At 36.7% G+C, this 17,048-nt stretch overlaps 2 protein-coding genes across 2 annotated transcripts; one reads left to right on the forward strand and one right to left on the reverse strand.

Annotated features, from left to right (window-relative positions):
* Nucleotides 1–5,840: 5,840 nt before the first annotated feature.
* LOC110329279 (cell division control protein 42 homolog) lies at nucleotides 5,841–6,287 on the reverse strand. The gene has a single exon (XM_029544174.1). The coding sequence runs from the start codon at nucleotides 6,285–6,287 to the stop codon at nucleotides 5,841–5,843; it is 447 nt and encodes a 148-aa protein (XP_029400034.1).
* Nucleotides 6,288–7,294: 1,007 nt separating this feature from the next.
* On the forward strand, nucleotides 7,295–8,296 carry LOC110329130 (vomeronasal type-1 receptor 4-like). The gene has a single exon (XM_021208700.1). The coding sequence runs from the start codon at nucleotides 7,368–7,370 to the stop codon at nucleotides 8,280–8,282; it is 915 nt and encodes a 304-aa protein (XP_021064359.1). The 5' UTR covers nucleotides 7,295–7,367; the 3' UTR covers nucleotides 8,283–8,296.
* The last annotated feature ends 8,752 nt before the right edge of the window (nucleotides 8,297–17,048 follow it).

The raw sequence follows: 17,048 nt of genomic DNA on the forward strand, positions 1-17,048 counted from the left end.
GAGGCCCCTTGGTCTTGTAAACTTTATATGACCCAGCACAGGGGAAGGCCAGGGCCAAGTAGTGGGAGTGGGTGGGTAGGGGAGCAGGGGCAGGGGTGGGGTATAGGGAACTTTTTGGATAGCATTTGAAATGTACATAAAGAAAATAATAATAAATGAATGAATAAAAAGAGAGTGTCCTTTGCTTTACAGAAAGAAGCTTTGCAATCTTATGAGGTCCCACTCATCTATTCTTGATGTTAGAGCATAAGACATTGGTCTTTTGCTCAGGAACTTTTCCCCTATGCTCATGAGTTTGAGACTTTTCCCCACTTCCTTTTCTATTAGTCTTAGTATATCTGGTATTCTGTGGAGATCCTTGATCCACTTGAATTTGAGCTTTATACAAAGAGATAAGAATGGATCAATTTGCATTCTTATACATGTTGACTGCCAGTTGAACCGGCATCATTCGTTTAAGATGCTGTCTTATTTTCACTGGATGGTTTTGGATGCTTTGTCAAGGATCAAGTGACCACAGGTGTGTGGTTTCATTTCTGGATCTTCAGTTCTATTCCATTGAACTACCTGCCTGTTACTGTACGAATACCATGCAATATTTATCACTATTGCTCTCTATTACAGATCAGGGATGGACAGTTTTCACTATCCTGGGTTTTTAGTTGTACTAAATGAAGTAGAAAATTGCTCTAACTCTATGAAGAATTGACTTGAAATTTTGATGAGGATTACAGGGAATCTGTAGATTGCTTTCAGCAAGATGGCCACTTCTACTATATTAATCTTTCTAATCCATGAGAATGGAAGATCTATTCATCTTCTGAGGTCTTCTTCGAATTCTTTCTTCAGAGACTTGAAGTTCTTGTCGTACAGATATTTCACTTCCTTAGTTAGAGTCACACCTAGGTATTTTATATTATTTGTGACTATTGTGAAGGGTGTTGTTTCCCTAATTTCTTTCTCAACCTGTTTATCCTTTGAGTATAGGAAGACTACTGATTAGTTTGAGTTAATTTTATGTCTGGCCAACTTGCTGAAATTGTTTATTAGGTTTAGGAGTTCTCTGGTGGAGTTTTTTGGGGTCACTTTAGTATACTACCATATCATCTGCAAACAGTGATATTTTGACTTATTCCTTTTCAATTTGTATCCCTTTGAAGTCCTTTTGTTGTCTAATTGCTCTAGCTTGAACTTCAAGTGTTATATTGAATAGGTAGGGAGAGAGAGAGCAGCCTTGTCTAGCCCCTGATTTTAGTGTGATTGCTTCAAGTTTCTCTCCATTTAGTTTGTTGTTGGCTACTAGTTTGCTGTATATTACTTTTACTATGTCTACTTATGGGTCTTGAATACCTGATCTTTCCAAGATTTTTATCATGAATGGATGTTGAATTTTGTCAGATGTTTTTTCAGCATCTAATGAAATGTTCATTTTTTTTTTCTTTAGAGTTTATTTATGTAGTGGATTACATTGATGGATTTCAGTATATTGAACCATCCGTGCATCCCTGAGGGGAAACCAATTTGATCATGATGAATGATCATTTTTATATGCTCTTGGATTCATTTGATGAGAATTTTATTGAGTGTGCACCAATATTCATAAGGGAAATTGGTCTGAAGTTCTTAATGTTTGTTGGGTATTTGTGAGATTTTTGGTGTGAGCATAACTGTGGCTTCATAGAATGAATTGGGCAGTGTTCATTCTGTTCCTGTTTTGTGGAATGGTATTAGGGCTTCATCGAAGGTCTGATAGAATTCTGCACTAAACCCATCTGGTCCTGGGCTTTTTTGGTTGAGAGACTTTTAATGAATGCTTCTATTTCTTTAGGAGATAAGGGACTGTTTAGATGATTTATCAGATCCTGATTTAACTTTGATAGTCTATATATGTCTAGAAAATTGTCCGTTTCATCCAGACTTTCCAGTTTTGAGTATAGGCTTTTGTAGTAAGATCAGGTGATTTTTTTGAATTTCCTCAGTTTCTATTTTTATGTCTCCCTTTTTATTTCTCATTTTGATAATTTGGATACTGACTGTGCTCTCTGGTTAGTATGGCTAAGGGCTATCTGGTTAGTAAGGCTATCTTGTTGATTTTCTAAAAAAAAAAAAAAAATAAGCTCCTGGTTTTGTTGATTCTTTGTATAGTTCTTTTTTGTTTTGTTTCTACTTGGTTGATTTAGTCCTGAGTTTGATTATTCCCTGCCCTCTACTTCTCTTGGGTGTATTTGCTTCTTTTTGTTCTAGAGCTTTCAGGTGTGCTGTTAAGCTGCTAGTATATGTTTTCTGCATTTTCTTTTTGGAGTCACTCAGATCTATGAGTTTTCTTCTTAGCACTGCTTTCATTGTGACCTGTAAGTTTGGGTATATCGTACCTTCATTTTCATAATATTTTAAAAGGTCTTTAATTTCTTTATTTCTTTTTTGACCAAGTTACCATTGAGTAGAGGGTGGTTGAGCTTCGATGTGTATGTGGATTTCTGTTGTTTTTGCTGCTATTGAAGACCAGCCTTAATCCATGGTGATCTGATAGGATGTATGGGATTATTTCAATCTTCTCATATTTGTTAAGGTTTGTTTTGTGACCAATTATATGGTCAATTTTTGAGAAGGTACTATGAGGTTTTGTTTTAGGATGAAATGTTCTATAAATATCTGTTAAATCCATTTGGTTCATACCTTCTGTTAGTTTCACTGTGTCCATGTTTAGTTCCTATTTCCATGATTTGTCTGTTGATGAGAGTGGGGTGTTGAAGTCTCCCACTATTATTGGGGGAGGTGCAATGAGTGCTTTGAACTTTAGTAACATTTCTTTTATGAATGTGGGTGCCCTTGCATTTGGAACATAGACTTTCAAAATTGAGAGTTTGTCTTGGTAGATTTTTCCTTTGATGAGTATGAAGTGTCCTTCCTTATCTTTTTTGATAACTTTTGGTTGAAAGTTAATTTTATCCAATATTAGAATGGCTACTCCAGTTTGTTTCATGGAACCATTTGCTTGGAAAATTGTTTTCTAGACCTTTCCTCTGAGGTAGTGTCTATCTTTGACACTGAGATGCATTTCCTGTATGAGTAAAATTCTGGTATATGTTAGTCTATGTCTTTTTATTGGGGAATTGAGTCCATTGATGTTAAGAGATATTAATCAGTAGTGGTTGTTGCTTCCTGTTATATTTGATGTTACTTTTGCATTTGTGTGGCTATCTTCTTTTGGGTTTGTTGAAAGAAGATTAATTTCTTGCTTTTTTTAGGGTGTAGTTTCCCTCTTTGCATTGGTGTTTTCCATATATTATTCTTTGAAGGGCTGGATTTGTGGAAAGATATTATGTAAATTTGTTTTTGTCATGGAATATCTTGGTTTCTCCAACTACGGTAATTGACAGTTTTGATGGCATTTGTGTTCTTTTATGGTCTCTATTAGCTTTCATAGTTTCTGGTGAGAAGTCTGATGTAATTCTGATAGGTCTACCTTTGTATGTTACTTGACCTTCTTCTTTTACTGCTTTTAATATTCTTTGTTTTGTGCTTTTGGTGTTTTGACTATTATGTGAAGGGAGGAATTTTCTTGTCCAATGTGTTTGGAGTTCTGTAGGCTTATTTTATGTTTATGTGCATCTCATTCTTTAGGTTAGTGACATTTTCTTGTATAAATTTGTTGAAGAAATTTACTGGCCCTTTAAGTTGGGCATCTATGCTCTCTTCTATACCTATTACCCTTAGGTTTTGTCTTGTTATTGTGTCATGGATTTCCTGGATATTTTGAATTAGGGGCTTTTTACATTTTGCATTTTCTTTGTTGTGTCACTGTTTTCTATGGTATCTTCTGCACCTGAGATTCTATCTCTTGTATTCTGTTGATGATATTTGTGTTGATGACTCCTGATCTCTTTCCTAGGTTTTCTATCTTCATTGCTGTCTCCCTTTGTGATTTCTTTGTTTATATTTCTAATTTTAGATCCTGAATTGTTTGTTCAATTCCTTCACCTGTTTGCTTGTGTTTTCCTGTAATTCTTTAAGGGATTTTTGTGCTTCTTCTTAAGGAGTTCTACCTTTTCACCTGTGTTCTCATGTATTTCTGTAAGGGAGTTATTTATGTTCTTCTTAAAGTCCTCTAATATCATTATGAGATGTGATTTTAAGTCAGAGTCTTGCTTTTCTGATGTGTTGCAGTAGCCAGGGCTCACAGTGGTGGGAGAACTGGGTTCTAATGATGCCAAGTACCCTTGTTTTCTGATGCTTATGTTTTTGCCCTTGCCTCTTGCCATCTGGCTATCTCTGGGGTAGCTGGTCTTCCTGTCTCTGGGGTGTAGACAGGAACCAAAAGTATTCTGCCCCGAGCTGTTCCTTGGTTCCTGTGTTGTTATGGCTCTGTGCAGGTCTCTCTCGGGCCAGGGATTTGAACAGAAGTGGTGGTCTTACCTTTGCTTACATGCTTGTTCACACTCCTGGGAGGCTTGCTCTCTCCTGGCAGTATTTGGGTATGGAGTGCTGTGGCACAGGATCGCTCTGGGAGCAGAGAGAGACTGGAAGGCTCTTGTCCCAGGCTGCTCCTCGGTTCCTGGGTCCTGAGAGTTCCTCTGAGCAGCAGTGGTGGTCTTACTTGCACTCACAACAAGCTTGTCTGCACTTTTGAGAGGCTATCTCTCTCCCAGCAGCATTTAAGTATGTAATGCTGAGGCAGGGGATCAGTTCTGGGAGCTTTGGCACAGAAATCCTGTTAATTTATTTTATTTAATTTTTATTTATTTATTTGCAAACGAACTTCTTTTAATAAGGAACTCAATCCATTTGGTATATTTTAAAGGTGCAATACTTTTCATTTTTCAATGAAAGAAGTTAGAAATTATCCCCCTCTCTAAATCAGCAAATGGCAAACAAATACCCTTGAAAGTCACAGTCACATATAGAGTTCATCCTAGAAGGAGGGGCGAGACAGCTTCCACCCACCTTCATGAGTTTCATCAAAGATTGGATCCACTCAAAGGTGGAGAGAAAAGGCAACTTTCAAGAAGGAGCATGTTATTAATCGAGGTATTTCTATACTCCTTCCTAAGAGCACCAGGTGGGAGCATATTTGCTAAACCTAGGGAATGGAATGTGGAAATAATTTGTCCTCCTTCCCCACAGGCTGTCCTATGGTTAACAAATTTTAAAATACAAGTGTAAGAAACAACCCCATACACACCCCAAGAGGAGAGAAGGGTTGAGGAAAAACAAAGCAAAACAAAACAAAAACAGAAGACACTAAGATACCCCAGAGTACTCTCCAAAATGGAACCAGGAAGCCGGGCGTGGTGGCGCACGCCTTTAATCCCAGCACTCAGGAGGCAGAGGCAGGCAGATTTCTGAGTTTGAGGCCAGCCTGGTCTACAAAGTGAGTTCCAGGACAGCCAGGGCTATACAGAGAAACCCTGTCTCGAAAAACCAAAAACAAAACCAAAAACAAACAAACAAACAAAAAACCAAAATGGAGCCAGGGAGCACCTTTGACAATTTGAATTAGTCTGTTAACATTCAATACAAGCATGCTTGTTTTTAAACAAAACAAAATAAATCGTTTGTGGGGGATGTTGGTGGTTGTTGTTGTTTTTTAACAAGGAAAATAAAACCTAGCACTCATCACTTTTCAGACGATACATAATTATTCAAAATTAACTATTACTGGAAGGGCAAGGAGGGCCCGTACTAATGGGCCTTGTCTCACATGACTGCATGTGGGTAGGTGCCGGGTGTCTGTCATTATTGCAGAAATGCATTTTAATTTTTAATCTTTAGTTTGATTTAAACATTGCTTTTAGTATGACAATAACACCAGCTGTGCAGAAAGGGCTCTGGAGATGCATTCATAGCAGCACACACCTGCTGCTCTTCTTTGGTTCTGGAGGCTCCAGGGCAGCCAATATTGCTTCATCAAACACATTCTTTAGGCCTTTCTTCGTGAGGGTGGAGCGCTCCACATACTTGACAGCCTTCAGATCCCGCGCCACCTTTTCAGCAGTCTCTGGAGTAATAGGCTTCTGTTCATTCTTGGCAAATTTCTCAATAGGAGAGGGGTCATCTCTGAGATCAATTTGGGTCCCAACAAGCAAGAAAGGAGTCTTTGAACAGTGGTGAGTTATCTTAGGCATCCAGTTTTCTTTCACATTTTCAAATTCTCCATCCGGAGAGACCACGTAGAAACATTCTAGAAAAACATCTGTCTGTGGAAAACTTAGCGGACATAGTCTGTCATAATCCTCTTGCCCTACAGTATCAAAAAGTCCAAGAGTGTATGGCTCTTCACCAATCATGACTGTGACTGCATAGTTGTCAAAAATCTCAGCTTCTTCACCGGGGTGTTGGCAGCACTCTAATTTATTTTTATTAATATCTATTTATACAGCATGTGTTGATCAGTCATTGCAAATTTGATTTGCAATTCCTCAATGTATTCCATTAATTAATGGTGATGTTGAGCCTGATTTTATACACATTTTGAACATCTGAGTTGTGCATAGGAAATTGACTCAAGTGTAGAACCCATTTGTCATTTGTTTTATGTTCCAGTTTTTTTCAAATATACTTTCAATATTTTTTATTGGATATGTGGATAAGCCACTGTTTAAAAATGCATAATACTGTTTCCTTGGACTGAACTCTGTTCTTAGCTCCTATCAGTGGCTCACAGCTGTCTTCAAATCCAGGTGTAGCAGATCCCAACATTCTGCCCTTACTAGCTCTCATCTCACATGCAACCAACCCCATCATACACATATAATGAAAAAGAAAGTAAAAATTAAAAGTCAATATTTTTATACATTTTGAGTATTGAATTCCCCTTTCTACATATGATTTTTAAGTATCTGTTGTTTCTTTTAATGAATTTTGAATTCTATTTCTTGTGAATTTCAGAAATAATAGCATATCTTAAAACTTCTTTTGGAAATTTTCTTCAATCATCAACTCCAAATCATTGTGATTGTTCAAAAGCAATGACACTGTTATTCATTTTCAGGAGCTATTTGTGACAGGGTTTTGCTTTTATAGCATTCACTGCCCTGATACTTAAAATGTGAACCAGGTTAGACTCAAATTCATAACTCTATATGCCTCTATATCTTGATTGTTATGTTAAAGAACATGTAGCACCTTTTCCAGTGAAAACAGGTCTTCAGTAAGTACTTCTAAACCTTTCCATTTAATAGTAGAGGATATTTGATTTAATAAAGACCAAAGCTTAGACATTCTTCCTCAAGGGGAAATGTATATAAATACCATAAAGTGATAAATATATTATTTTATTTAACAATATGAAGTAATGCAGACTTATACTATATTTTTCCAGTCTCATATCAGTAATAAAATTATTTTCTTCTTTATTAGGAATCTGGATGGCTTTTGAAAATATTGTACTGGGAATTTTCCTCTTCTCCCAGATTGCCATGGGAATAATTGGCAATTCTTCAATACTAGCTTATTATGTCAGTTTGAAACTCACTGGAAAATATTTAATGCCCAAAGACCTAATCATAGAGCACTTGACTTTTGCCAATTACCTATTTATCATCTCAAAAGGCATTCCACAGACACTGTCAGATTATGGATATAAAAATTTCCTAGATGACTTTGGATGTAAATTGATAATGTATATTTACAGAATAACAAGGGGGATGTCCCTTTATGCTATGTGTCTATTGAGTTGCTTCCAAGCAATCACAATCAGCCCCAACTATTCCAGATGGATGATGTTTAAACACAGAGCCACCAAGTACCTTGGTTCCTCCTGCTCACTTAGCTGGCTTGTTCAATTATTTCTAAACATATTGACTGCAGCAAGAGTGTCAGGTCCCCATTACAACAAAAATACAACTAACGGGATGATTCATGGGTACTGTTCATGGTTTGCTTCAGGCAACTTTGCAACTGTGCTGTATTTATTCTTGCTATGCTTCTGTGATGGACTGTGTCTGGGTCTCATGGCCTATTCAAGTGTCTCCATGGTGAGTATTCTCTACAGACATAAGAAACAAGTCAAGCATATCCACAGTGCTCAGCACTTTTTAAAAGTCTCTCCTGAAGACAGAGCCACAAAAACTATTCTCATCCTGGTGTGCACATTTGTCCTCTCTTACTCATTCTCCTCTATTTTGGTAATCTTTACGACCTACTCCAAATATCCAATGCTATGGGTGGTAAGTGTATTTACATTCCTAGAAATATGTTTTCCTATATTCTGCCCCTTTGTTCTTATCAGCAGCATGAAATCTAGGTTCAGCATACTTTTACCTTGCTTTGGTAAGAGATAGCTAGCTTTCTGAAAGAATGAGATGAAGCCTCATTGTCTGACCTTTATTGTGTATTGGCATATGCTGTTATCTGTTGTGCAATGCTAAGAAATCATTTTAAAAATATAAAACTTTCTATAACTAACTTAGATATTATGTAGTATCATCAATAGTTTTTCTTTTTTATTTCTTTTTTTTTTTTTTACTTTTTATTACTGAGTATACTGTTTTATTAGATATTTTCTTCATTTATTTTTCAAATGCTATCCCAAAAGTCCCCTATACCCTTCCCCACTGCCCTGCTCTCCAACCTACCCACTCCCACTTCCTGGCCCTGGCATTCCCCTGTACTGGGGCATATAATCTTCGCAAGACCAAGGGCCTCTCGTCCCAATGATGGCCAACTAGGCCATCTTCTGCTACATACGCAGCTAGAGACATGAGTTCTGGGGGTACTGGTTAGTTCATTTTGTTGTTCCTCCTATAGGGTTATAGACCCCTTCAGCTCCTTGGGTACTTTCTCTAGCTCCTCCATTGGGAGTCCTGTGTTTCATCCAATAGATAACTGTGAACATCCACTTCTGTATTTGCCAGGCACTGGTATAGCCTCGTCTTTCTTTTTTCATCATATGATATTTTTATAGAACTTATTAGCCAATAATTATAATATTATACAAAAGGTTAGTCAGAGTATGGGTGAACATGAGAAAATACATTGGGGAGGCCAGATATTAGCTAATGGCTCATGAAATAATTGTTTATGTGTGTGTGTGTCTGTGTGTGTCTGTGTATATGTGTGTACATATAAAACATCATTTTTATTTTTTAATGAATGGTTATTTTTCATGTATATGTTAGTGTATGACATGTATAAAATACATGCATAGTATGGAATATGACATTACCTATTAGGACTTCAGTTACTGATAGATTTGAGCCATTATTAAGTGATGGAAAGAAAAACTGGGACTTCTAGAAGAGCAGTCAGCGCTGTTAAGTAGCAAAATTTCTGTCCATCCCCTAACTGTTCTGATAATATTTTAAAGTTTTAATTTTGTATATATTTGTGTGCATAATATAAATATGTACAGAACAGGCATCCCTGCTGCCCACAGAGATAAGAAAAATGTGTTGGATCCTCTGGAAATGTGGCTACAAGAGCTAGTGAGACACTATATGATTGCTGGGAGCTAAACTCAGGTCCTTTGCAAAATCACTGAAAGCTTTAAAAATGTGAGTCAGTTCTCTGTCTCCAAGCCGGTGTTTATTGTTTCACATTTTTAGGTAGAGAGCTATACATTAATACTCTACACCAGCAATGGAACCATATCACCCAGATTCAAGTGGGTCTTCTGCCCTCAGTTGAACCTTGTTGAAACACGCAAACAGTCATATGGACAATGAAGACTAAAAAAAATACAAATAAATACTGTCAATTTGATATTCATACAAATGATTTTTAACTACAATAACCAGTCTTTTAATAAAAGCCTGTAATTTTAGGTTAAGCTGGTACAGGGTTCCCAACTCTAAAATGTATAATTAAACATGAGGAGATAAAATACTACATACCCTAATGGATGGAGTGAATATATATATATATATATATATATATATATATATATATATATATATATGCTCTCTTTCACACACACACACACACACACACACACACACAAGCATGTTTGCATACATCCACCTCCTTTACTCCTTTACATTTCTATTTATGTAAACCCGCAAATATTTTCACTCATGATATATTTTAGTCCCATTCCAGAATACAGCATTCAATTATATTATCATGGAAATGGATGAGCATGGACCAGGGTGGGGATGTGGGGAAGGGTAACTAACACTATGAATCCTTGCAAAATCCATAAGGTAGGTCTACAAATGACTGTCTATGGGAGGGTTTCTTTGGAGTTATGCTATGCAGAATATTATGCCCATCTCTAAAGTCATAAAAAGCAATATGTGAGAAGCTTCCATTGAGTTTTGGTCTGAATGTTTGGAGACACCCAAAACAATACATACTATTCCCATTGCTCTTGGTTACAAACCACAAATTGATGCCAAGACCCACTTACTGAGTACAACATACACTTTGGATATAGAAAATGAAAAATCAAGTTCAAGATGATTCATTCTTGCCATATATATTCCATACCTCCTGAGATGCATTCAGGATATTGGTGAAAGGAAGTCATTAATAGTCTTACCATGCCATGAACATTATGAACTACAACAATGACTGTCTTAGTAAGGCACTTCCATTAATACATTGTTAACACAACCTTTATTGTGATAAGCAGCCACTTTTTGTTTGAATTTGGTGCTTCCTGTACAGTAACAGTTCTCAATTAATGAGTTGTGAGCATTGGAAAACAATTATTTCCAATGATCTTAGGAATTGAGTCACTACTCGGTAGCAAAATTAGACCTGTGACAACAAAATTAAATTTGTGGTTGCAGATCCCTAAGACCGTATGATGCATGTGTTCTGTGACCCACAGATTGAGAATCATTGCTCTACAGGAAACTTTGGGCTGAAAATTGGACCAAAAATTCATGGTGGAGAACCTCATAAGACCCATGGATGCTGTTATTTTGCTAAATGGACATAGTGTCAAACTTCCCTTCAAAATTTTTTTATGTCTATAGAAATAAAATTGTGCAAGATGCAGAACTCATCAAAATAGTTTCTGGGTATTATGAAGGTTGTTGTCACACTGGTTAAATTGAAGAGAATGAGTTACTCTGTAATGGTCAGTCACACATGGGCTATCTACATCATTCCACTCTCTAATGGTTCAGGTAACATCATGGTAAATACAATGAAAAGTTCCAAAGCACCAGATGTGATAGTGGATCAGATGACTTGAGTATCTACTGGATATGACAGGACCACTGCACCCAGGAACTCACAAAAGTTGTGGGTGCCTCCATAAGACACACACAGAATATTTGGCCAGTCAACATTAGAGTATGATAGAGGGTTTCAAGGTAGCCCAGCCCTAACTGAGAAGCTGTTGAAAGTTCATATCTTCTGGGCAGAGAGGGGAAGTGTTTCATAAGGGTATGATCCCTAGGAGGTTAGCCAAGCACTGGTGAATAAACTTACATATCTATAAATATATGTATACCAGAACTTGACATAGTGGATTAGAAAATTCAAATATATGAAAATGAGTGTATTTGGGAATGTGGACATAAATCTACTAGACTTAGGAAGACTGGCAAAGAGTTGGAAAATGATTTTAGTGTGTTGTACACATATGTAACATGAAAAATTTATCAACATACTATATTTTAATGTATTCCTATAGCCATAATCTGCTCTTAAGTCTATACAGAAAAACATGTATATTATAAACCATTTGCAAGGAATTTCAGAGCAAACTAACCCCCAAATAAGGGGCTACACATTTAACTATACATACCAATTAGATTATAAACATGGCATGGTCTACAACATAGTTTATATATAACATGCAACAACTGTACAGTAAAAGTCAATCTATCTTTTAGAAAATGTGGCTTGAAGAAAGGAAAAGAGAGACTATTCAACGCATCTTTTTCCTTCATGACTATCAGCTTAGTTGTCCTTCAGAGTTTAAAGAAATCCTCAAGGATGTCTTGGCATTGGGGAAAGCTCTCAGTTCTTCCACATTTATCATCGCCATGTAACCAACTTCATGTTCTTAGCTTTGCTCCTTATTTCCATCTTTATCCTTCCTTGTGACTCTGTGAAATCAGAGATGGTTTCTTCCCAGTTACTCCTAATTGATTGATTACTTTTGTTCCTGTGAATCAGAAATATTTGCACTGACAAATAATTGATGGAAAGTAATTTTAAAGTTTTTCAGTCTCTTATATAGACAGTGTTGTGGATATACATTTGAGTTGTAAAGCACTCCTGTCAGCAAATAACATTGCACAGAAACAGGCAATCTCAGAGACAGACAGGACCTGGTAGTGAGTGAGGAGCATGACAGATGGAATATTATAGCATAGCAGTCTTAAAATTGCCATTTATCTCCCATGAATTCTGATCCTGTGTTCTCATATATGACTCATTCCATAGTTATAAAAATTGTCCTGGGGGCTGGTGAGATGGCTCAGTGGGTAAGAGCACCCGACTGCTCTTCCAAAGGTCCGGAGTTCAAATCCCAGCAACCACATGGTGGCTCACAACCATCTGTAACAAGATCTGATGTCCTCTTCTGGTGTATCTGAAGACAGCTACAGTGTACTTACATATAATAAATAAATAAATCTTTAAAAATTGTCCTGATTTCCACAGTTTTGGATCCCAAATGCTCCAGTGAACAAGGTTTAACAATTACCAGTGGAACAAGAAAAAGAACTGGAGGCATCCAGGAAGAGTCTGAAGCACAATATAAAAGACAGAGTGTGAACCAGGCTAATTTCTCTCCAGAGAGAAATGGTTACTTTTTCTTATGGTGAAACAAGGTATTTGATAGACATTATGTGAAGAGTGTGGTCTGACTAGAAATTACAATGCTTTAACCAAACTGAGTAGATTCATGTTCTATCTTCTTTTACTTTCTGTTCTATTTTTTGCTACTTTAATTAAGAATTCCATGAATAACCTCAAGTTCAATAAACTACTTCTAGAAAGTGCAGTCTAAAAGCAGAGACAGTGTGCACGTTGTGGAGACATGCATAGGTGATGAACTGGTTTCAGTCAGCAATGAGAGCTGATGAGGACTCAATAATAAACTTACAACCTACCCCCAATTAAAGCTACAGATTGCTAGGGATCTTAGAGATAGACGAATTATTATAAATGTAAGGAAAAAATCCCAGTTACACAACATTGTGAAGTAACAGTTGGAGAGGAATGGGTCACTGATAAACTAATGAATGGAGATGGAGGATGGGAAAGCCTCAGCTACCTGAGAGTGAAAAATGCAGAGTGACGATGTTTCAAAATATAGAGTCATAATTATAAAGACCGTCTTAGGCTAGGACAACAAAATACCAGCAACAGCATAATTAAAATAGAGATCATGAGAACTCCAGACAGAAAAATAACAATTTTGCATTATTGGTCTAGATGCTAAAGTAGGAGTTTCCTCTTGAGTAGAAGCAACAACCAGAGTCACAATGTATATAAGTCAGGGGTTACAGCTATAGATCCTGTGGGCAAGTGAACAGAAATATAGATGGTAGATAGATAGATAGATAGATAGATAGATAGATAGATAGATAGATCCAATAACCATAACATGTCCTTAAGTGTATATAACAAAACATATGTATATATGTGGTATAATCCTTTTAAAAGAAAGGTGAGAGCAAAACAACCTCAAATAAGAGTCTAGACATTTGAATGTCTATATAAATTAATTTAAAAACATGGAGTTAATCACAGAATAGTTAATATAGAATTAATAACAACTGCACAGTAAAAAAAATAATGTATCTATTAGAAAGTATGACTTCAAGAAAATAATACAAAGATCATTCATTGCCTCACCTTCCTTCATGACTCCCAATTAGATTAGAGTTCTGAGTTTAAAGAAATATCCAAGGATGTCTGGATATTGGAGAGGCTCCAAGCTTGACCCATATATTTCCAAGTCCATACAACCATGTTCATGTACTTTGACCATATATGTGAAGGAGAGATTGCCAAAAAGTGGACCAGATGCCTAGGTCTGAAATAATGACACAAGTAGATTCTGGGAACTGAACGTGGGTCATCTGAAGAAATAATAAATGCTCTTGACCAGAAGACCTCAGAGTCATCTGTGCAGGTCTTAGATCTGACTTTTGTTGTGTTCCTTAGATCCAAATTAATGTTATCATACTTCTAAGTCAAGCATTTTTTCCTCTGAAATATTTTTCAGTGTGCTTAAACTTCATGAATGTAGCTCATGTAAGAGAACAGTGAGTTCCAACTAGGAAGAAATGAAGACCAAAGGCTCACAGTCTTCCAAAGAGTCTTCAAGTATGTACATGGGAATTGGTTTTTCCTTTCACATTTTTGGTTCCTCAGAAAAATTCTGTTCCTCACATTGGGGAAGAAAGGCTATGGTTCTCTGATCCATTTCACTCTCCCCATTCAGAATTTGAAATGTACTCCAAGTACTACAAAGTAAATAGATGGTGATAATGGCTGATGGTAGAAACTTGGCAGATAAATATTATCTACAAAGAGAGATACCAAAGAGGCAAATATTTTCTTTCTTTCTTTTTTCTTTTATTTTTTTTCGAGATAGGGTTTTTCTGTGTAGTCCTGGCTGTCCTGGAACTCATTGATTCCACAATGACAGAAGGAAGGAAAGGAAGCTACCTTGTGAAAGTATGTTAAGCCTGTTAGAGAAAGACTTCAGTGCAAATGGTAGTAATGGGTTTAGTCCCATGTTTGCTCACATCTACTAGTAAACTATCATTATACAGGAAAGGAAAAGGTGTCCATTTAGAAAGGATTAAATAATGACAGGGGAATAATCTAATGTCTGCTTGATGGCTCTTCCCCAAACTCCTTATGTACTAATCATGTACCTATACAGTATTTGGTCCTTGATGCCAGCAGAAGCTTGCCTGTTTCAGACTACAACCATATATGTTGCTCTTTTGCACATTATTATAAATCATCACAAGTTTTTCTAAAGAAAATTTTACAGTGTACATAAAATGCTTTTTTGTTAATAAAAGGAAATAAACATATAAGTTTGTTTTTATAATTCTGCAGAAGAAACCAAGCAAAGAGTTCTTCAAGGAATATTTGTTCAATGGTGAGCACAATAGAGTATTAGACACACCCATCAACGATTGTTCATGTTTCCAGATCTAACTCAACAATTACAGGATAGTAATTCATGGAAAATATTTTTTCGTCATAGACAAAAATCCTACATGATAGCTCATACTAGAAGAATTTACCTAATAGTTGTCAATATAAGTTCTTTAATGCACACACGGTGTAGTTCTCTACAGTGTGAATCCAACAAAGAATGAAACTCACAGCATGAATGAATCATTTCAAAACCTTGACCTGGAGAATGGAAGGCACACGGAGGGATTCCATTGAAATATTTGAATGAAATGTGGGCATGCCATAACAAGATATGGTTAAGGAAAGGTTTTATTTTAGATACAAAGAAGAAAACATCCAGCTTAACATTTTCAAATTGGAGATTTTGCATTTAAAAAAAACACTACTAAAATGTTGAGTTATGCTTGCTTACCCATGCTTTACTTCAAGAAATAGGATAACTGCACTGTATATGGTCTTACTGTATTTCACTGATGTTCTGTGTTTGGATTTTATGGTCTGCTCAAGTGTCTGTATTGTAAACATCCTCTAAAACATAAGAGACATGTCAAGTATATCCATAGTGCTCAGCACTTTCTGAAAATTTCACATGAAGATAGAGCCCCGCAAAACTATGCTCATCTTACTCTGCATATTTGTCAGCTCTTATTCATTCTTTTGCATCCTGGCTGTCTTTAGGACCTGCTCCAAATATCCAGTGTTATAGGGAGTATAGAAATAAGTTTACCCACAATACCTCTTCTGGGNATATACCCAGAAGATCTTCCAACTGGTTATAAGGACACATGCTCCACTATGTTCATAGCAGCTTTATTTATAATAGCCAGAAGCTGGAAAGAACCCAGATGTCCCTCAATAGAGGAATGGATACAGAAACTGTGGTACATTTACACAATGGAGTACTACTCAGGTATTAAAAACAATGAATTTATGAAATTCTTGGGCAAATGGATGTATCTGGAGGATATCTTCCTTAGTGAGGTAACCCAATCACAAAAGAAGTCACTAGATATGCACTCACTGATAAGCGGATATTAGCACAGAAACTTAGAATACCCGAGATACATTATGCAAAACACAAGAAAACCAAGAAGGATGACCATCGTGTGGATACTTCATTCCTCCTTAGAATAAGGAACAAAATACTCATGAAAGGATATAGGTACAGAGACAAAATTTAGAGCTAAGATGAAAGGATGGACTATCCAGAGACTACCCCATCTGGGAATCCATTCCATCATCAGCCACCAAACCTAGATACTAATGCACATGCCAGCAAGATCTGCTGAAGGGACCCTGATATAGCGGCCTCTTGTGAGACTATGCCAGTGCCTAGCAAACACTGAAGTGGATGTTCACAGTCAGCTATTGGATGGAACACAGGGTCCCCAATGGAGGAGCTAGAGAAAGTACCCAAGGAGCTTAAGGGGGCTGCAACCCTCTAGGTGGAACAACATTATGAACTAACCAGTACCCCCTGAGCTTGTGTCTGTAGCTGCATATGTAGCAGAAGATGGCCTAATCAGCCATCACTGCGAAGAGAGGCCCCTTGGTCTTGCAAACTTTATATGACCCAGCACAAGGGAAGGCCTGGGCCAAGTAGTGGGAGTGGGTGGGTAGGGGAGCAGGGGCGGGGTGGGTATAGGGAACTTTCAGGATAGCATTTGTAATGTAAATAAAGAAAATAATAATAATAAATATAAAAAATAAAAATAAATTAAATATATAAAAAAAAAGAAATAAGTTTACCCATATTTTGCCCCTTTGTTCTCATCAATAATATGAAGTTTAGATTTAGCCTGTTTTTACCCTGCTTTGGTAAGAGATAGCTTCCTCCACATATGATATAAACTCTAGTCATCTCTCTTTTCTGATATATTATCATTTACATTTATCTTAACATACAATGAAAAATATGCAGTTTGAAAATGTTAAGCTCCCTGTAACTCACTCCTTCCAGTTTGTGGGAATCCATCTGA

This window comes from Mus pahari, chromosome 11 (genome assembly GCF_900095145.1).
Source record: "Mus pahari chromosome 11, PAHARI_EIJ_v1.1, whole genome shotgun sequence".
Taxonomy (NCBI): domain Eukaryota; kingdom Metazoa; phylum Chordata; class Mammalia; order Rodentia; family Muridae; genus Mus; species Mus pahari.